Source organism: Perna viridis, chromosome 9 (assembly GCF_037379345.1).
Source record: "Perna viridis isolate PV_CMFRI_1.1 ecotype Kerala chromosome 9, ASM3737934v1, whole genome shotgun sequence".
In the NCBI taxonomy this organism is placed as follows: domain Eukaryota; kingdom Metazoa; phylum Mollusca; class Bivalvia; order Mytilida; family Mytilidae; genus Perna; species Perna viridis.
Genome location: NC_142453.1, coordinates 35532342 through 35555219, shown reverse-complemented (window position 1 = coordinate 35555219; position 22878 = coordinate 35532342). Strand labels below are relative to the sequence as shown.

The 22878-nt window shown below is 34.1% G+C and overlaps 2 protein-coding genes across 3 annotated transcripts; one reads left to right on the top strand and one right to left on the bottom strand.

Moving 5' to 3' along the window:
* Positions 1-2230: 2230 nt before the first annotated feature.
* On the bottom strand, positions 2231-7588 carry LOC148607994 (N-acetylglucosamine transporter UNC93A-like). The gene is made up of 3 exons (XM_088544456.1): positions 6418-7588; positions 4881-5151; positions 2231-3557 (listed from the first exon to the last, which is right to left on the bottom strand). Exons 1-3 carry the CDS (start codon positions 7306-7308, stop codon positions 3328-3330), a joined length of 1392 nt encoding a protein of 463 aa, XP_088400582.1. The 5' UTR covers positions 7309-7588; the 3' UTR covers positions 2231-3327.
* LOC148607993 (N-acetylglucosamine transporter UNC93A-like) lies at positions 7126-21801 on the top strand. 2 transcript variants are annotated; one of them, XM_088544455.1, is made up of 4 exons: positions 7126-7219; positions 17033-17938; positions 18500-18767; positions 21449-21801. In XM_088544455.1, the coding sequence occupies exons 2-4, from the start codon at positions 17039-17041 to the stop codon at positions 21769-21771; spliced, it is 1491 nt and encodes a 496-aa protein (XP_088400581.1). In that variant the 5' UTR covers positions 7126-7219; positions 17033-17038; the 3' UTR covers positions 21772-21801. The 2 variants fall into 2 exon arrangements, with proteins under 2 accessions (XP_088400581.1, XP_088400580.1); XM_088544454.1 differs by lacking the exon at positions 7126-7219 and adding an exon at positions 11340-11496.
* Positions 21802-22878: the final 1077 nt, after the last annotated feature.

Here is a 22878-nt window from a genome sequence, read left to right as displayed (position 1 = left end):
AACTGATAATCAAGGCGCCAGCTTTGGCAAAACGGCTCTTCTGTAAGCGAATCAGAAATACTGCCAGAAATGTTAACATGGCTGGTTCATTTTCAGGTTCTCTGAAGTAAAGTGCCATCTGCATAAAAGATACACGAACCCAATGTTATAACAACAGATAATTTCTAAAGCTTTGGCTAAATGCCAACGAGTTCAACTGAATTCGATCTGAACCACCATTTTCTAGTTAACTTTAAGGAACCATAACTAATGATTTCAAAATGAATAAAAAATAAAACAATGAAAATGAATGATATGACTACAATGAAAACTTTTGTGAACATCTGAAGTCTTCACAGACAACTAATAAAAACTTTAACTGTGCACAATAAAATTGACAACAGAACTACAAGATCAATATGACAATGAATTAAACGCACTGCAAAGACATCTAAAGTCAATTTCAATGTCTCATTCCCTTTTGAGGATTTATGATGACGACGTTTCTTACTTGATGGAAGTATATGTTTTGGAGTAACAGCATCCACTGACATCTCTTCTCCACTGCTTGAAAGCTTGGTTGACCCCGTTGAGCCGACCTTCGACGAAAAGGATTCTGAAATGTACTTATCAGAATGTGACGAAGAAAAAGGAGAAGAATATTCACCAGAGAAAGTTGTAGTACTTACTTCCGTATCAGTATCTATATCAGTCTCTGAAATAGATTCCTGCTTAATTTTGACACGTTTCAATAATCCGAAAATACGGCCGCCAATAAATAAATAATCCCTAACAATTAATAATAAAAAAAAATCAACTTCAAAAATACTCCTATGCATTTTAAATAAAGTATGCTCGGCAAATTTTAAGCATGCTAAACATGCCTAAAATAACTAAATGGTAAGAAAGACCAAATCAAAATCTGGATAACCAATTCAGAGCAACTTAATAACTTTTCACAAAACTTCACGATGCACCTCATTACTACATACGCATTTCTGTGTTTTCTTATTGCCTCGGTCAACAATGTTACCTCTAGTAACATAAAAACAACGTTATCTACGTTCAAATGACGGCCAACTGCCATACAGCCATATATCTAACGGCCTCAACTAAATAAAACAATAACGGCAAACTGCCATAGAGCCATATATCTAACGGCTTCAACTATAATTAAAATAATAACGGCGAACTGCCATAAAGCCATATTTATAACAGCTTCAACTAAACAAAACAACAACGCGTGCGAACTGCCATGAAGCCATATACCTAACAGCTTCAACTAATTAAATACAACCGACCACTTCTCGTATATATACGCGACGACAAGTGGAGCTGACAATAACAAAAGATAAAATTACGTATGCACCAATAAAAATAGAAGTGAAGTTCTGTGAATAGTAATTTGCATCTAGGGAATATCAAAGAAAGAATAAGATTTTATAGAAACCATCAGAAGAAAAAAAAATTCGACCAGAATATATTTGACCTATGAACCAACGTTCTCTAGTTCCATAACTTCACAACTTATCAGGAACATAAAAAATGTAACCTTACATCACTATTTTGCTATCCGCAATACATTTGGTACATGATTTGTTTGAAGCATGAATCTTAGTCCATTCTTGGTTTGAGTCAACCATAATAGAGTGTGTAGACAATAACAAGACTACAATACATTCACTATTGACATTAAAATTTACCCCGGCAGATCACCATATGCTTCCTCAGCCAAATTTAATAACCTTTCAGAAAACAATTGAACATTTTCATCATGTTTTTGCCTAATTCTTCTTAGCATTTTCCCGCGAAATGAGCATCAGAAACAGTACCAAAACGAGCATTCAATTCTTTCTTTAACCCTTCCCAAGTTTCTTCTGGAAAATTTGTAAGCCTGCGTTGAATAGTGTCACATAACCCTTAGAAGTCAATAAAGGTAATTGTTTAATTTCATGAGCAGGTATCTTACTGATAAAAGCATGTTTTTACTAGAGCCTTAACCCAACCTTTAAAATCTTTTGAATCCCCGTGAAACGGCTTTATACGATTAAGAACTGTTTGTACATTTACTGAATTCGACAAGCTAGCTAATTGTGCAGTCAATCCATCAAATGGATTTTGGTCAGTCATTTTAACAGAAAACAAAATCTAACATAACATTAAAGCGACTTACTTTCAGGAACGAACTGTCACGGCACCAAAAATATGTGGTAGAGTCTGGTACGGACTATAATGCCAATACAAGTAAAACTGACTGTAACGTTTATTACAAGAGTAAAAGCGAGCTCTCCGAATATACAACATGTTCAAGAGTAAAAGCGAGCTCTCCGAATATACAACATGTTCAAGAGTATATACCATTCAATTATATAAGACACATCCATCAATCAATGTGAATCTGGACATAAACATTCTATGTGTTCAGTTTACCCGTACATGCATATAATTCAATTTATAGTTAACATAGACAATATTAATTCTTAAAGTCATTATACATTTCTCCCTTTCTCAACAATAACAATTTAATCAATAATGTCTAAGTACTGTCCTATCATAATCCCTAGCTACTACGTGATACTATAGTAAAATCCCTAGACTATAGATAGATTATAGTTAAATCCCTGGGTAGTACATGGTAAAATCCATGGCTAGTACATTGAACTGGAGTAAAATTCCTGGATAGTGCATAGTATTGGAGTAGAATCCCTGGAAGGTACATAGTTTTATAATAAAATCCCTGGCTAGTACATAGTTCTGTAGTACAATCCCTGGCAACTACATAGTACTGGCGTGCCTCATCAAACATCGATAGAGGACAGTTAATAGTCTGATTTCTAATGCGAATATAAATGAACCAGTACACATAAAAAAAAAAAAATACTTAAATGGTTTAATTTTGAAGAATTGTCACAGTTCTGTTACTTTGTACTTTATTACTTTGGTTGACTTGGCCTTTCAGTTTACATTTGATGAAGACCTTTTGATGATCTCGGAAAGTTTTTACTATTTTGTATTTAGGTTGTACGCTAGTGCATTTGTTGCTTTTAACCATATCCGTTGTTTTTATCGATAACAACCCATTCCTCTGTATAAACAAGTAAGTTTATCTATCAATGGTTCAAAAATATAAAATGTTCTATTAAATAAAGTAGTATTTAATTGAAATAACTAAAATGATCTAGGGACGCTTACAGTACTTGTAGCCATTCCTTTATTCGTTATAGTCAATTATTTATTTTACCGTATTGGGTATAAAAATGGTAGCAGGGAATCTCAAACACTAACTGCACGGATAGACAAATATTATTTTTTGTTTAGAGAAATATCATACAAATTTAATAGTAAATATCACTCTTTTGACACGTCAGAAGAATGCCTTTTCCTCAGAAAAACCTTTATCTCTAAAGCTATATATAATACTGACGCAACAGCATGTAAAGTGATAACTATGATAAGTTTAGTCCTGACACAAAGTACAGTACTTATAGCAAAGTAAATTGTGAACCCAGTGGCTTTCCATGTGTGGTAGTTAGCAAACGCTGGTTCTGTGTTGACTGGAAACAGTAGACCAACTAGTGCTGAAACAGAGAAAAGATATCGCATCATGTAATTAGAGTAGCAGTCTTTATAAAAATCAGATTCGATTCGTGCATGTCAAAACCCACCGAATTCACTCGAATTTCTTATTCGGAAACAATTACAGAGCCATTGTAAATTTTCATTTTTTTGTTGCACTTTTGAGAAAAAAAAATATGTAGATTGAATATGAAATTGACGCTGTGCAAGAGCAGTCGTTCGTAATTTGGTTAGTTGAGGTGCATAAATGCATAATTTTCTCCATAATACAGATCTGTATACAGGAAGGACTATAGTAACGTAAATATATGGCGTGTGTAGATTGAAAAAGCAGTCTGTTCGATGGGCCTATCTGTACCTTGAATCACCTCTACCACTGGCATTGTCTGAATTTTATGTAGATTGGTACTTATAATTAAGAGGGTAAACAATATATACAATCATGCTCTAGAGGTGTAGCATCCAAATCTTGATTAGTACGGAGAGAATGACGCCTTGCCATGGGGTTCTGGCGACAGTAGTATAATATTCTATCTTTTTTAATCTTTGACGAGAAATTAGGTACGGCATGCCGTACCAACAAAAATTATTGGTACGTCCCTATCCGTGCCTGCCATACCAGGTATTACACCTTTGTGTTCCCAAAGAAATCATATGAACAACTCAAATCGAGATACACCATGTACAGAAAGGCCAAAATTTTGTTGAGTTTGACCCGAGGCATTGAATGAGGTTAAACAAAATTGCTGCATTTTCATGCCGAAATTTGTCGAAAAATAGCGTTCAGACATGGACCAGATGTTGAAACATTAGTAGTACAAGTATGAGCTTGCTCACCGATAGCATATTTTATTTTTGGTTGTATGTTGATTTGATCTGTTGTTATTACCTAAGTCTATCCTGTATATGTATACTAACCATCGGCCTTTAATTAAAACTATACATTTAGTCCCGGAAAATGATGAGCGAACATACATGTATAAGTAAATGATACTTTTATCATATACTAGACTCTGAGAATACTTTCTATATCGTACAATGAAATGTGTAAAAAGAAAAACTATAATTATTCTTCAGAAGCATTGAAGCAGCACAAGAATTCAACAAATAACTCCTGTTCACCGTAATTACAATGTTGACACAGCTGAAAACTTTGAGTAATTGAAAAGAAAAACAAAAAAAGCTCTTGAAATACATTTTGCCCAGAGAAAGGGGCTATTGCAACATCAATGCGTTAATTGGACCTAGATTTTTCTCACTCTGCTTTTCTTTAAGGCCAAAACCATGGTAAATTCGAAGAGCACAATATTTGTAACATATATTACCATTTGACTGTGTTTGCCATATTCCCTCCGCTATTCCCCAAATAATTGCCATTGCAAAGAGGTATGGTATGTCATCTGTACCGACGGGCTTATAAACATACATGGCGACAAAGATGCACATTTGTATGATGATGGCTATACCAAACAGCACATGTCTCCCGGAATATTTAGCGAGGCGAGACGTAATCATAGCAGAAATGGTCGTGGATGTTCCGTAAGACGCCATGATGAAACCGACCATCCTGATTCCAACTGGACAGCTTATGTAAGACTAAAAAGATGTGTACATACATGAATTGCATTTATTTCACTACTTACTTAATTAATCGATTCGAGACATAAAAAAAATAAATATACCAACATAGTGTCCATTTTATTCGCGTGACACTTTATATGTGTGCACACTTAAAAGATTCAGCGCACAAATATTGACTTGTAATGTTATTCCTAACAAACATATTCCCAACAGTTTCCTATAGAAAGAAGCTATAAGACGCTTGAATTCTATTATAAAATTCAATGAAACCATACATGCTACCATACAATTTTAATAATATGAGTTAGACACAGCCTCCAACCGAGCATCGCACTGGTATATTTTTTCTCATTGAAAAGAGACGATACTGAAAGGGTCGAGAATGGATAGGTAAACGGTTGTCCATAAAAAAAAAATCAGCGTACGGATCTAGATACTGTAAAGAATTCTTTTTTATTATTTTTCTTTGTTTTTGGATTGCATATTGTGATTCTAAACTAATTTAAAGGCTGCCACTTGCCTGACCCGTCTGATACCTACTCCTGTTTGACTGAACGTCTATCGCCCCGAGCAGGTCCGGTTGTTAAAAGAATAGGCCTGCAGCAGCGCTAAGTTTGTCGTATAAGGCGACTAAATAGTGCTCAGAAACCTAGCCGGGGGCTAGGCGCTCTGCCCACAGAGCAACTGGGATGTGTGCCCCAGGTGGTGGAATGGGGTACCCCTGGCGTGTTACATGCTGGGGTTGTCAGGCTATAATACGGAAAACCTGACCGCAAACCATAGTGGTGCACCGTGTTGGGAAAGATGCCACGTTCCTCGCACGTTAAAGAACCCTGCTGTGGTATTCGATAGGAGTAGGAACCTTTGCGCTCCGCCACAGGAGGCTAAATTGCCCGACCTTACCCATCCCCCCTTTTTCCAGTGGCAATCAAAATTTGTCGACCCTATTATCCTTGTGACCCATCCTTTCTTTTTTTCATTTCATGTTCATTTTATCCATTTCATGTTCATTGTCTGAATATAGCTGAAATATTGCTGCTCGGACGTTAAACCCCAACAAACAAACAAACAAACTGAACGTCTATCGTTACCCTCGTATGCGATACTCGGTATTATTAACTTATCTCTGCCTGTTTGGTGTATGCTCGATGATACGTCTCGATAGTCCAACATATTAGTTTCTTCATAATGCAAGAATCACTTGATAATTGTATTTCAATAACCTGCATTTTTAATATAAATCTATCTTAAGTTTAGATCATTCAATGATGAAACACAAACCTTCGTAAAATCAGTCCACAATACAGCCTGTTCCATTGCCATTAACATAAGCAGAGGGACCTGTAGAAACATTCTGTGATCACCGAATGTAGCGAAACAAGAAATAGCTGAAGTTCGAATAGACGACGATTCTGACCATGTGCTCTTTGGTAAGGGAGGTAAGAACGTTGAAGTCAGCATCAAGCCAAGGACATCAAATACTAAAAATATTCCCAGTAGGGTATAAACTACTTCTTGTGACGGTTGGTGTAGCTCCGTTGTTGAGTTTCCGTTCTCAAACGGACAATCACAAACGCCACATGACAAATGAGGAGACGTTGACGTCGTTTTCCCGTCAACATCTCTGTAAAACACCAAGGAAGATACCATGTTACCAAGTATTTGAGTCAATTCATAAACGGTAAAGAAAATCCCGTTTAAGTAGCTAAGAAGTGCATGTTGGTTCTTCCCGCTATTTTCCACCAACGAATAAGCATGTTTTGTTATATACGTGCACTGCGACGTCCATAATGGACCAGACATTGATCCAAGAAGTATCGATGATGGAATTAAAGTCCAAAATCTGGGATAGAAGTTAGTTAAAGTGTACACCACATGCAGAATCCAAGGAAAGACAATTGCCAATTTGCTGCCAATAAGTTTCATAACAGTTGGCGCCATAATTGATGACAAAATTATAGATCCGTACAAACATGATAATGACGTCACTCCTAATCCTGCATCCTGGTTCAAGCTACTTTGTAGGTTTTGAATTGCCATATAAGCAGTGAAAACGAAGAGAAAAGAAAAAGACACAATATAGGTATTTCGTATTTCTCGTCCTTTTAGGTCGTTCTTCACTGGACTGGAACACTTACATATCCATTCAATATCATCTATCTCGTCCGCCATCGAATCAGATCTACAGGGTGATAACTGGAGGTGATATTCTTTCTAACGTATATTCCTGAAATAATTAACGCAAGCTGATCAACAAAAAAATATTACACGATATGTCCCATTTTCAGCGCTTATAATACGGACAAAGAAAGGCTCACAGAATTAAGAAACAAGTCCAACAATACAACAAGTGATTAAACAGTGATAAAGTATTCTAATGCAAAATGCAATAGCGATGGAGAAATGTTTCTTTATCGTATGGACTATTATATCTCTCCTTTAATTGTTACAAAAGTGATAAAGGCACATTTAACTCCAGAGGACGTTTATCATGTCAGGTCACTAAGTCAAGTTCAGAAAATTACAACGTTGTTTAGGAAATGGTCGTCCTAAATTTTGGCCATTATGAGCAATAATAACAAGTCATTCTTTTGAAGTACATGTGAAAGTAGTTTCAAACCTGTATGCATTAAACATAATTCTAAAGCGGATACAGGCCCGGTGCGCCATGCGCACACTCTCGTTTTTCAGACAAAAAATGGTTAAAAATAGAAGAAAATTACAGAAGCGTGACTATGTGCTTCCCTCTCGTTCTCCGACTCCTGTATCTGCTCCTGTAATAAAACATCTTAATGTTGGGCACTGACATGGGATAAAATATATTTGAACCACCGGCCGATCAATGAATTTATGTGGACTGTTTCCTACAATATCAAGTTCCTGAGTTTTCTACGGCTTACTTCAGAGAAACTCCCCTATAACGTTTAAATAAAACTAACGTCTAAGTCCTGATTTTAACCGCATCTCCCGTCGCGACAGTTAAAAAAGGTAAATTTTAGCACGCTCGTTCAATCCGCATATTGAAAAAAAAAAAAAACAAAGCAAAACAAAAACAAAACAAAACAAAAAACAAATAATTACAGTCTCAACCACTTTACCTAGAAAAAATTCTTTATTTGAATTTAATTCTCATTCAACGAAAACATTTGCTGAGGCGTGTCCACCTAATATATAGAAATGTCGCCCTTCCTTTGTAATATTGGGAAACTCAACAGATTTCAAATGTAATTCAATGTACTTTTAAGTACCATTCTGTGTAAGAATCAGGCAATGTGTGTGGCACATCATATTTCTGATTTTGGTCTATTTTTTTCTCAAATATATTCAATACATCTAGAAAACTACTGAAAAGTTAGTTAGATTTTTCCTGAAGCATCTGTGATGTAGATATTTTAGACTGCTTATATAAAGAACAACTACGGGAAAAGTTTCCCGCCATTTTTCCATAGTGCATTTCAACATGATTTGACTTATCAACATCTTAAAGCTGCATTAGCTGCCAGATTTGTTCAGTTTTGATTCTACTGAAATTTGCCGATTCAATGAAATAAGTTAGTAGTAATGCAATTGAAGCAATGAATGTCGATAATACCTACGGAATATTGTGAAAACAACGTTTTTTTTTTTTTAATCAGAGAAGATCGATAGCTCTGATCTAATTGTTTTTCGCCAGTACTTCCGAAGATTGCCGACAGGACATTCACCTGGGTTAAAAATACTTTTAACCTTTTTAAAAAAATATATAACAATAAGGGATACACAGGTAAGCACGTGTCTTGTTTTCATTTCATTTCATCTACTTCTTGATTAGTTTTCAGATAAATAATGACCATATTAAGCTACATTATATCACAGTAGGTAAATTACAAAAGGATCCTTACGTTATAACTTTTTTCTTTTACGGCTTGATTCCGTCGGTCTTCTTTACTATTGAATAACCACTTTGCAATCAGATTTGTTATTAAAGAAGCGACCCTTATAGCATATGCGCGGATTAAGGTCACCAGAAGTCACATGCATACGAATTTACCTTTGTCGATTTTTTTTCTTGCAAGACAATAAATATATAGACACCTATTTCATGCATTTAATGCTTTTTATATGTGGATATCAAATTAAGTTATACAGGAAAAGTACAATTTAGTAGAAATAATTCAAAGTTAAGGTATATTTCAATAGAAACAAAAAAATTTACGAAAATCAGCTAATGCAGCTTTAAAAAGGCAAATTTTACAAACACTTTGATGGATATTTTTGAAGGATATTGGGTATAAACACTTGATTAATGCAATAAAGTCTCTTTGTTTTTTCCTTCATGTGCCACACTTTATACACATTTTGCCTGATTCTTAGATGGAGAAGTACTTAAATGAAATGTAGCTATATTTGGTATCTTCGTTTAAGAGAGTCATTCTAAAAATTGTTGTAGAAAGAAGTTGTTTTCATAACATGTTAATTCTACGTCAGAAATAACGATTCTTGCATGGGATGGTATATGAGCTGACCTAATATATAAGGTTTTGGTTTGTATTTCTTTACATCGAAGGGAAGCAAGTCATTAAGAAATGACATATTTTTTTTCTTTAAAATAAGATTGACCTTTGATCCCATTTTTGAAGAGACACGACTTCAATCGATTCGTACGACATCAATATTTCGAAAGAGCTTGAAGTAAACTTTCCGTTGGTTTATACATTTGCCGTTATATTCTCAAGAACCGATAGTCTGCTATTTTACTAAAATTGAAATGTTCACTCAATTAACGACGAGTTCACGGTAAATAGTTTGATTGATTACAATAAAAGAAGACAGGACAAAGACGATATTCTTCCGTACGTTTTTTTTAATAACGAGCCTGTCATGTTAATACAACGAAACAGAGTAGACTCTTTTGTCACTCCCATTCACAAATTAAACTTATGGATTTATGACACAATTTTTAATTAATTCACTCTTTCAAAAATAAATAGAAATAAACAAAAATAATTAGACAAATAGAAAATAATTAGCTACCAGAAAAGTGTTTTGAAGAATGTTAGATAACCAGACTTATTCAAACTAAACGATTCTTTTAGATCTCATTATCTAATGTAGGAGACAGAGATATAAATCTGTCCTTACTGTACATCAGATAAACAGTGTGTAAAAAGCAACATTTAAGGTCCCTGAGTTAATCTAAGCTCTAGATACACTACTCACTATATCAACAGACGCACAGACCACCAAATCCCTATAATAACCCGTACATTTTAATATAAAAAGATGAAAAATTACAAGGCAGTTCCGTCATCGATCATGAATTTCATTTCAGTTCGATAAAAAGTTAAATAAGCGAAATGATAAGAGAGATAAATACAAATAAAACTCTGTGCAGATCTAGATATTTCGGAAAGGGGAGAAAATATTGGGGAGTCCCAAAAAAGGGAGTTCAAGGTTATTATTTGCTCATATTTGCCGAATTTTGCACGAAGTCAACAATATATTCCACCAGAAGTGGGTGTTCGACCCCCGGTTTTACCACCTAGATCCGTTACCGATAATTAAAAAGGCATTCATATATTTATATTATCTGTCAAATAAAGTTGTAACTGAAAAGTCCTAAGCCAAGATAACATGGACCTCCTTACTATACTTCATTGACCAACGTTCGAATATTATTCTAAACATGATCAAAACTGACAATACAATGCAAAATATGACAGAGCGCCAATACGGGATTTAACCGTCCAATACGGTTTTTACTCGTTTGTTTTTTTAATGGCTTATAAAATCCATATTGGCCTAGGCTAATTTGACGTATTGGACTGGTTAGTTAAAGAAGGTATAATAGCGTAATGTTTTCCATATTGGCTGACTTATTTGTCCTTGGTTAGCGATATTGGACTTCGGCTACGCCTCGGACCAGTAACTAGACCAATATGGAAAACCTTACGCAATAATACTATAATATGTCATCCAAGGAAAAACTGTATCGTCATGAGACTGATGAGTACAAAAAAAAAACGTTTTTACACTTCACTTATAAGAGCAGTGATTTTATACATTATAGTTGTGTTAAAAAGATAATGGAGAATCAAGGTGTAAGATCTGTGTGTAACATAAATAGTGTTTGTGTTCTGCAGTCCGTATACTTTACTTATAACAATAAATATTCTCGACACCATCATCAAAATGTACTTAAATTCTTTTACACATATGTATGTATTAACATTCACCCTAAAGAAAACGACCTTGAAATCGATTTGAACTCTGAAAGTACACGCGACAGATTGTGTATTATATGTCTTATAAATATGGAGTAGAATTGATAATTTGTGACTTAGCCTATACCAAATGAATTAACCACCGACCTGTTCTAAGGTAAGATTTTAAGTCATGTAGGTAACAAATTCGTGGAATTAAATTAAATGATGCAGTATAGGAATCATTGAATTTCAACAGATACAGCTGAGTACCTTGTAAAATTCGGGGAAGACAATGACTTGGTTAAGCATCCTCGTCTCTCTTAACAAAAATCAATATATACCATGTATACATTTGTATATATAGATGTTAGCAATAACATGCTAATTTATTCGAGTCCAAGCTGCTTGGAAATTTACATAATTTCTCGACAATTAGCAGTATTTCAACTGCATTATTAATGACAGTTTATGTAATAAAGTAACACACGTCGTAAACTGTTATGAAACGTGTAGCTAAATACATTTGTAGTTTGAATGTTTTCTGTAATATGTCTTCCTTCACAATGATAAACTGTCAGACCAAGACATTAGCAACAGAGCATTCTTGTGCATATAGTAAACTTTATATTTCAAAGAATGTAATTACATTGATGTGTCGTATATGCCACCCGTCAACTTTTCTGGACTTCCATCTTAGAATAGGGAGAAGCTTCCATCTAGGTCTGTGCTCTTCAATGCTATTTTGCAATGACTATCATACTTTCATTATACATGCAAAATAGTATTAATTGTACCAAAATTGATCACTATTTTAGCTCTTGATAAAATATGTCACATTAAGTCTAATTTGATAAATATATGAAATGGGTAACCCGGAGTACAGCACAAAATCAAGCATGGATCATGCGCACCAAAAGGGTAAGAATTCTTTTCTTTTTAGCTCACATGGCGCCATGTGAGCTATAGCTGTCGTTCTTACCTTTTTTGAATAGTCTCTTTGAAACCACTCAGCGGATTATTACCTAAGAGTTAACTAGGGAACCAAGGTTCTAGCGGTAATGAAAAGTATGTAATTCAGGGACAAAGATCAGACATGGAAAACAGACACACACAACAAAGAACATAAAGTAAATGAAATCATACATACAAAGTAACAAAAGCAAATGAGCAACTCGGACTCAACTAAAAACTGGGAGCATGGACCAGGTGCACCGGTGGGGTAAACGTCCCCTGCTTTTCTATAAACACCTGCCGAGTTGCTCATAAAAGTCAAGTCCGGGGTAGACTTGCAGTTGGTCACCAGTATTCTTAGGGCATGTACTTAAGAAGTGTGTCGATTATATAGATCAAACCTTAAAGTGTTATCAATGGAACCAAGGTTCTAGCGGAAATCAAAAGAACGTAATCCAGGGACAAAGATCAGACATGAAACAGACAAACACAACAAATAAGATAAAGTAATTAAAATAATACATACAAAGTAACAAAAGTAAATGAGCAACTCGGACTCCTGTTTATCTAGAAACACCCGCCGAGTTGCTTATACATGTAAATTCAAATCCAGGATAGACGAAAAAGGAAAGGAAAACCTATAACACGTTGAAAAAAATCAGTTTTCATGGTGCAGATGGATACACCGTAACGATCCACGAGTTCATAATGACGACCATAAAACTTGGCCATCGGAAAATAAATGCTACTGTCTTTCTTCATTTTGAAGAGTTCGACATTAACCAAATTCGTACTGGGTAAAAGTATTCAGCATGATGAGATTTATCTGTGGTCAAATTTTGGTGAGAATCTGTTGACCCATTTTGGAGTTATTGCCTTTTTTTGGACGATTTTTGCTGTTTTTGCTGTTTTTAATTTCAAAAATCCTCTCCTCAGAAACTCCTGTACAGAACTCAATGAAAGTTAGTGTTTTAGTTTTTAGGATATCCTGCACAAAATGACCGTTTGGATTTTCGATTGGTTAAAAAACACGACCGGCGTTACTAAAAATAGAACATAGGGGTCAGACAGCAGATTTTTGCATTATCTCCAAAACTGTTAAGTTTAACCGAGATTTGACAAGGGTAAAAGTATTCGGCATGATGAGATCTATCTGTGGCCAAAATGTGGTGAAAATCTGTCGACCAATGTTTAAGTTTTTGCTCTTTTTGGACGTTTTTTTGCTGTTTTTGATGCTATTACTTTAAAAAATCTTCTCCTCAGAAACTACTGTACAGAATTTAATGAAAGTTGATATTTTTATTTTTAGGGTATTCTTAATGTTTGTATTTTTGATCGGTGAAAAAAAATATGGCCGCCGTTACTAAAGTAGAATATAGGGGTCAGTCTCCAAAACTGTTAGGTTTAGCAAATATCTTTCTGTTGTTGAAATGATCTTTATTATAAGGCCTACAAATGTCTCCAAGTGATAAAAGTTGTCACACGACTCCATGTAAGACTTATTGCCCTTGAAATGCAAACATTAAGTTTTTAGAAGTTTTCAGTCGATATCTTGAAAACTATATTAGATAGAATGAAACTTTTAATTGATGAAATGATCCTTATGATAAGTCTTACCAAAGTCTTCATGGCGTCAAAATTGTTGGACAACTCCTTGTTGGAGTTATTGCCCTTGGTATTCAAAAAATTAACCAGGTGAGCGATTCAGGCTCCTGGGAGCCTCTTGTTTATTTTAAGTGAAATTTCGAAAATTCATTTTTCGTTGGTTTCCATATGAAAATTCCTGCCTTCGGATTTCAATCAGACTTAAGATATCTCTTACAGTTTCTGATTTACAAGGGTCTAAGCAGCCATGCACACCCAAGAAAAAATTTTTAAAAAAAAGGATCGGCTTCAATTTTTGATCAGAATTCGAAATTTTAATTGAACTAAATTGTGTCTTAACCAGTTGTTATGTCGATATTGAATTGTAAGTCCCTATAAAAAATATATTGTGTCCACACTTGCCCCACGTGAACGAAGTTGGACATGTTGCGGTTGTATTATGCTATGCTCAGCCTAGTTCTTAATTTAGAATCGTTCTCTATTCACGAACGCTGACAAAGGGGTATGTTAGACTCACTATGAGACCCCATGGTTTCACGAGAAGAGAATGGGTCCTAATCAACCATTCAAATGCATGGAAACTTTGTCATTTACAGAGCGTCGAGTTCAGTAAAATGACAAATACATATTTCTACCTGATAAAAGTGATAAGGAAGGCAACAAATAGGAAATTTTGCATTATAATGCAACGTTTCGAGATCCTTGAGGTACATAAAAACAAAATGCATTTAAAGACTTTTTCCCGGTAAGCCTTAAGGGAAAGAAGTGCAAACCTTATGACGTAACAAATGAATGGCGTAAATTTTTGTATAAAACCAGATTCAAATCCGGTTCGTAATCATTGTTACATGTGCACATGTATTAAACTTTCATTAAAGTTACATTATCTTTTACCCGATCGCCTATACATTTTTCTTTATATAAGCAATCACAAATATCTACTGTATGTCATAGATATATTGAATTTAATTTATTTGAGACATTAAAGCCCGAATTTAGAAAAATAATGTGCCACCCACTGTCTGATTCTTACAAAGAATGATTCTTAATAAAATGTAGGGCAATCTTTCCAAAATCTACTAGTGAATTCGTACTTCCTGTTCTTTTGTAGCTATTTCAGAGCAAACAAATCATCCAAAGAATATCGCGGGTGTTTTCTCATATCTCGCGTATATGTAAAGTTATGGCATAATTAAACCAGTTAATATTACCGAAGTACGACATGTATCTCCGTATGTCCCCATTTTGTGTTGATTACATCAGAACTCATTTACAATATTAAAAAAAAATTGATAATGATAGTTATTATGGTTGTATGTGTTTTCGATCACCTAATTGACATTAGTGCATATCATTGTTTATTTCCATTTTCACTACATAGCCTTCCAACATACATTGTATTGGTGACATGTGAATTCGACCATCCTAGATAATAACTGAGGTTTTAAACAAACATAACTTTTTGCAGGTTTAAACTAGTCTGGAGCTGGCATGTCAGTAAACTGCTATACTCGTCGCTTTGTTTGTTTATTTGTGTAACATATTTTAGTATATTAGTACTAGTAATCAGTTTCCTTATTTCTGTTTTAATATTTTGATTTTTAGGTGTGTATAATCGGTAGTATTTTTTTTTACCCTAACCAGATTTAAGGAAGGGTTGTGATCACGCAAAAGAACTTTAACTCCGCCGCATTTTTTGCGCTTTTCCAAGTAAGGACTCTGTATGTATTGTTTCGTGTTCACTTACCTTTAAATTTACCTTTTATATGGACAACTATTTCGTTGCACCTGTGTATAATGTTGTTCTGGGGCCAGCTTCACCCTGTCCTGTGGTGTGAGGGTTTCCTCCTCGTTCATTGAAGACCCATGGGTGGCTTTGAACTTTCATTTTTCATCCTGGTAGGACTGTTGTCTCTATGACATGTTCACCATTTTTATTCTCATTATACTATTGTATCAGACTAATTCTAATTGTAGTTTTATGTCACATTTAAGCATAGTGAAGTCGAAATTGCACCAATTCAATTGAACTTGCAATGACTTTAGTCAGTATGCTAAATACGTACAAAATGTGTGCCTACTCAATATCAAGATACCTATGAGAATCGTCTTTTAAATTAATTCGTTTATAAATTTATTATTTTATTTTCTTCTAAATTCTTATAGGGATCGAGATGATGATAAAGCTTCAACAAAAAACCTCAATAAAAGTTGAAAAATGAATTTTGAATTGAAAACAAGAATATGGCAAGCCAAAGTGGACAAAAATAAGTGTTTTCTAATATTAAAAAATGATTTAATATTACAAATTCATTCCTTAATATAACAAATTTGCTTTCTAATATTACAAAACCCTTTTTAAATATCAAAAATCATTTTTTGATATTAAAAATTCAATTGAATTTCTAATATTAAAAAATGATTTTTAATGATTCTATCATTACCAAAACAAGTTTAGAGACGAACAGAGGGGTAAAGTTCTGAGTATTAAGACATGCGTTTTAGGTATCACAAATTTACAAATAGAAATGGAGTAATTAAACTGAGGTAAAAATAAGTGTTTGACCAGATTAATTCTAAAATTATATCTAGTTTGGACATAAGGTAACGGTATTTTCAAACGTACGCAAATAAGTAGAAATAATTCAATCAAATTTAAGATCCCTCTTACGGTTTCAGATTTATAAGGGGTCAAAATAACCAAAACAATCAACTTTTAAAACTTTTGTGCAATTTCGATTTTTTTCTTTGGATTCCTTATGAAAATAAAATCCCTTCCTGAATTCAGATTTCTCTTACGGTCTTGGACTTATATGGGGTCAAAGGGGTAACACACCCAAAAAATCGACTATAAGTATTTTATTTTTGGTCCAATTTTGAAAAATTTTAATCAAATTTCGATGTTTGTGATATATTGTGTGCAAACCAGTTGTTGCGTCTTTAATGAACTGTAAAACACTATGCATAAATGTGTCAAAAACTTATACTATGTCCTCATATGCCCCAAATGAACAGAGTTCGACGGTTGCAGTCGTATCACGCTGCGCTCTGCGAAGCACTCGATTTTACATGGCGACCGAAAACACACAAAGACCAACGATTGTAACAGGTAATGCCAAAATGCAATGTTTAAATGAGACTACTTATATTTTCAGGCAGCGATGACAAAATGTTCAATGAAAGTGTTCCTCAGCCTAAATTCTGAGAAGTCGGGGAAGATCGAAAGTCCATTACAATGTACACTTGTTCTTTCCATAGCTTTCTTTTGTGTATTCTCGGCATATTTGTCCGTACAAGCATTGCAGACTAGCCTCAATATGGAAGAGGGTCTTGGTACCAAATCACTCGCCTGTGTGTATGCTGCTACTATTATATCATCATTTTTATCGCCATTTTGTATCAAGCTTTTAGGAGGGAAGTTGACAGTGCTCGTAGCATTCTTCGTACATATAATATACATTGGTAGCAACTTTCATCCAAAGTTTTATTCACTTCTCCCGTCCTCATTTATGCTTGGACTTGTAACAGGACCGTTATGGACAAGCCAAAGCATGTTCCTCTCAGCGAGTGCCAAGCGGATATCTCAACAACGTGAGAAAGATTTATTAAATACTTTAAATAAACACAATAGCATATTCTTTTCAATGAATGGCATTGCACTTGCTATTGGTGGTATCGTCTCGTCAGTTATTCTTAGAAATGATATTCATCTAGGAGGCTTTAACTTCACAAAACCATGCGGGGTATACCAGTGTGATTCGACAACTCCTAAAACAAACGTTTCCCACAATTCAACAGTCACTCCAAGCTATTCAAGACATTCAGAGGACTCTCTCTATCAGCTGTACGCCGTGTATCTTACGTTTGATATAATCGGTGTTATCATCGTTGCATTATTTTTACCTCCTTTACCAAAAAGTGACTGGTTGCAGAAGAAATCTCCGTTAAAATCTCTATTTTCTATGTTTTCATTGCTAAGTGATGCAAAGATGTTACTGATGCTTCCATATATTATAGCTGTGGGGATACAACGGTTTTTTCTCTATGCAGAATTTTCAAAGGTAAGAGTTGATGTTACTACATATTAATTTAGAAATGAGCATTGCATTGAACGCCAACAATGGGACAAAGAAAGATTTTAAGCAATTTAAAACTAGTGACATATACTTCTACAAAATATTCTAGGCTTTGTCAAATGTACTATACTGAGAAAACAATCATTTGCTTTTTACTTGGGTGTATGTGTTGAAAAATAGGGTGGGCAGTTTGGATGAATATTTCTCTTCTGACTTTTTATTTTAAAAACAATTTAAGTCTGTGTGTCTGTTTTCTTTGCTGCAAATGCATCGAATTTTTGTTTTTGTTATTTTTATAAATATGTGCAATAAAATATCAAGACATTTAGACATTTAACCTTTTTTTTTTTATCCCAATGGCATGTCCTTTCTTTCAAATTCAGTAAATTTGGATCCTTTCTGTTTTTATTTCACAATCAAATAATTAAAAGACGATGAACTTGGTTTCCTTATCCTGACACATCATTTTTCATAAACTGCTTCATTTATTTCTGATTTGATTCCAGCCTCTTGAAAATATGTATAATTCTCTCTTATTTATTTTAGGCTTACATAACCTGTCCGTACGGTGTTGGTGTGGTGGGACTTGTTATGGCCAGTTACGCCCTGACCAACACCGTTATAATGCAACTACTTCCCAAAATAATGAAACTTCTGAATGAACTATTGATGGTTGCTATGGCCTACAGTATCAATGTCGTTTGCATGATACTGTGGATGCTTTGGAATCCGGCTGCCGATCAAATTCCTCTAGTATTTGTTTCTGCTGTATCATGGGGTATCGCTGACAGCATATTTAGAATTGACATATATGGTTAGTATTTAACGAACTACTGTTTGATTTTCACATGTACATAGTAAAGGAAGTGACAAGACCAAGATGGATCCCTTCCCACCGAATGGTCTTTATTTAGACAATGCTTTATTGAAAAGCTTACAACTACTTTTTTTTCTCTTTAACTAGCATATTTTCCCACTCAAGTAACAAAGAATTAAACATGTCGCTAAAGAAACTAAGCCTTTGGGAAAAATGTAGGACCTACAATGTATGAATTACCATTATGAAAAGTTTTTGTACGTTATTGTGATCAACCAAACTCGAATAATTCAAGCCCTCACTGTTATCGATTCTCTCCGACTCAATGTACCGTCCGATTGTGAGTGGAATATAACGACTGCATTATTCGGGTTATTATCAACCGAATGTTTTGAATACTGTCCCTTTGTTGTGATTTAAGGTAGTTGATCTGGAGTAAGGGAAGTAATCCAAATTGAAAGGATTTTAGTCACTACATCGTTTGAATGACTCCTAATATGCAAGCTTCAAATTGATACTGATGTTAAATGGAAATAACTCCAAGAAAGCGTTCAACTTCTAGAACAAAGATGCCAGCCGCAGTAACTCTGGTCTTTTAAAGTGTTAATTAAATATTTCAAATGGGTACGTTGAGCAATATATTTTTATAAGGAGGGAAAAAGTTTGAAATGATGTCTTCTACTGTAAACTTTTAGATAAAATATTCAAATTGAAATTTGAAAATAATCTTTGTCATGAGATAGTACGGCTAATCAATAACCTAGCATTTTTATAACTCCTTTACTTTTTAGAGATAAAAATACTTTATTTTATAATTCCTTATGACTTCAAGCTTTCTGTTTTCATTTTGTTGCTTTGCTCAGCATATGACTATCCAGCACTGAACTACTTTTTACGTTTAGCATATGAGTTTGTCCCTTCGCGCAGAAGTATGAACATTTATGTAAAATTAATATGCAACAGTGATTGAGTAGTTGACCCAAGTTGTGCTTGGCAATGCTCTTTCATCAATATAAGTCATATTTGTTAACCTTATTAAATATCAACAGGATTTTAGCCACAATGACTAATTATTAAAAAAAAAATATTTCAATGCCTTACCCTACAATCATTAAAACATTAAAAAAAACTACACGGTGAACTTTTCTGAAAATTTGTTTATTGATTTGCATATGTATAGTCCATATAATATAAGTTTTGGTCGAAAATTGAATTATGGAATTTTTGCAAAATAAGGTTTTTATATAAGCAAATGGCCGAAAATTGTCCCCTTTTTGTTATTTTGGCAAATTAAAAGCCAAGTATATCTTCTACAAAATGGGAAGAAAAAAAAGGAAAAAAGTCCATGTTAAATCTGATACATAAATCGTCTTGAAGTGAATTTGACTTAATATTCAGTTATTTATTTAGATATATTGTCAAAATGACCCTGAAATACCAGATAGGTTTCAGTTTGGCCAATGATGCAGATTTCTAAAAATAGTAATATTTTATCTTTATTGTTCAAAATCTGCACGGGGAATTTTCTTGAAACACTGACAAATGATGCGCCACCATTAATGTAATATCATGTACGAAATTAAAGAAAATTGAATTGTGGGAAAATTTGGGGGTACCCCAGGTCTACCACCTTAAGCTTTGGTTACATGGATTGAAATGGTTATGTTTTTTATACTCTTGAAAATAATTATCTTATTTCCCGAAAAGAAACCTGGATATAGGTAGAATTATTTTTAACAAAATACTTTTTATCGTACCTGGCCATAGGTCATGTGAGTTATTGTTATGACTTGGCGTCCGTCGTCGTCGTCGTTAACAATTCTTCAAACATCTTCTCCCCTGAAACTACCGAATGGATTTTATAATTGTTTCGTAGAGTATTCTTCACAAAATGATGGTTTGGAATTTTGATCTGTTAAAAAACATGGCCGCCGTTACTAAAAATAGAACATAAGGGTCAGACATAAGGCACCTATCTTAAAAACTGGAATATCGCCAACTTGCTCAACATTAAAATTAACCCTTTAAAATTAATCCTTTAACCGTTCAAAAATAATAATAAAAAAAAAAAACATCCTCGAATTCTCTTGTTGAGTCTTCCTCATTTCCTCAATTTTACCGATCGTGGTTGAAAGAAAGATAATTATGATCGGCATACTTTGAAAAAAAGTATGAAATTAAATTATTTCGAGAACAACATTAGTTATTGAAGCTCTGATGACGAAACTTCGACATCATTCATTTATTAAGTGATGTTATATTCCAGTTTTAAAGTCAGCTGTTTAAAATGAGTTTATCCACAAATCCTTCGATAAATCATTCGTCGTTAAACTTCCAGTTTCAGATGTTAGATGAAACCGGATCTATATTTGATGGTTTATTTATTTATTTACCTTTTTTTTGCCATTGAAGTGCAACGTGTTAAAATAAGTGTTAGAAAAAATACATAATTCAGAGAGGATGGCAGTAAGCATGGGGGATTTCATGGAACCTACTTTATCAATATCATAAGTTTGTTATATCAGAAGCCTATAACAACAGCTATTTCATTCAATTTGTTAAATACGAACACGGTATTTTGTCAAACTAAAAGAACTTCTTTTTCCGTGGTAACAGTTTGGAATATAAAACTACTGATTTTCCGAATGTAAGTATCATATTTTATATTTATTTTCCAGGAACCTTACCAATACTGTTCTCTGACAAGAAAGAGCCAGCATTCGCTAATTTACATTTTTGGCAGGCCATAGCTTTTACGTTATTTTTCCTAACAGCCAATTATATTTGTATATTTACCAAGTTAGTGATATGCTTGTCGTTTTTGACTTTTTCTGTGGTGCTTTATGGAGTATTGCAAAACAGAGTACGTAGGGAAAGACGGAGGTCAGACGTCGACATAAGTGTTATTGAGAAAAAGGCTCTAAATCAAAAATATTTAGATGACTTTAAAGATAGCAGTTCCCGTCGTAGTTTTAGTGACAAAGACGTGACAGAATTGTAGGTTAATAAAAGTGGTGTTACTTTACTTAAATAGTTTTGTTATACTTTCTGGTTCAGCACGACATAGTAAATATGCACATTAATACTTAAGTATTAAAATCTCCGTAGAGACCAAATCATGAAAAGGTCTTTCCCGTTTTAGACCGGAAAAACATTTTTTCTTTCTCATATAATTTTTTTTTTCTCCGGCATCCGTGACAAAATAATTTCGACACTTGGTATGCAGTTTGAATATCTTGGGACGCTTTAAGATTGACCCTGCTTAGCAATTGATATTATCTCCATGAAAGTGAAAAAATCTTATTTCATTTAAATTTCGCGCATTGTCTAGGGTACACACACACAAAAAAACCAAAAAAAAAACCTGAAAGCTGTATTTTCTTCAGAAACAGACTTGATGTTTTCCTGGTTGTGTGATTTTGCTGTCTAATATGAAACGATGTCGGTTGGTCACTGTAATTTCGTAAAAACTTGGAATCTTCACCAGGTAATCTTCAAAATCAAAGTTTCATCGGTGTCCTTGACCTTGTTACTGCAATAACCCGAAAACGAGGACTGATAGAAACAAAAATATTGGATACCAAAAATGTATGTCTTGTTTAGATCTATATTCTGTATTTCAGTTCTTAAAGTTTTGATTCCGCGTTGATTTAGAGTAATAGCCCTCAAACCGGTATTTTTAGTTATTTTGCTGTCGTTTCCAAATATATCAAATGCCAGTACTGGAAGAGGACTAATTTTAATTAATAATATATTCAGAATAGAAAACTAGACAAGAAAAGTGAGTGTTCATTTGTTTCACCACCGTCAGAGTTATTACCCCAAAAATGATCTTAAATGCTCTTTATAGACAAAAACGGTACTATATACCGGTATATATAACATCAATGTATATTCTTGATCAGATCTAGTAGTGTTACCTTAAAATGTAAAGGTTAAAGGTCATTTCTCACGGCAGTTTCGTTTTCTTGTCCAAACTAATATTTTGAAACATGATGTTTTTAATCATCAAAGCATCTCACAAAATTGTATGTTGACAAATGTGAACAACAAATGCCATTTGTCTTGTTAAGAGATAAACTCGTAGGATTAGACTTTAACAGTTGAC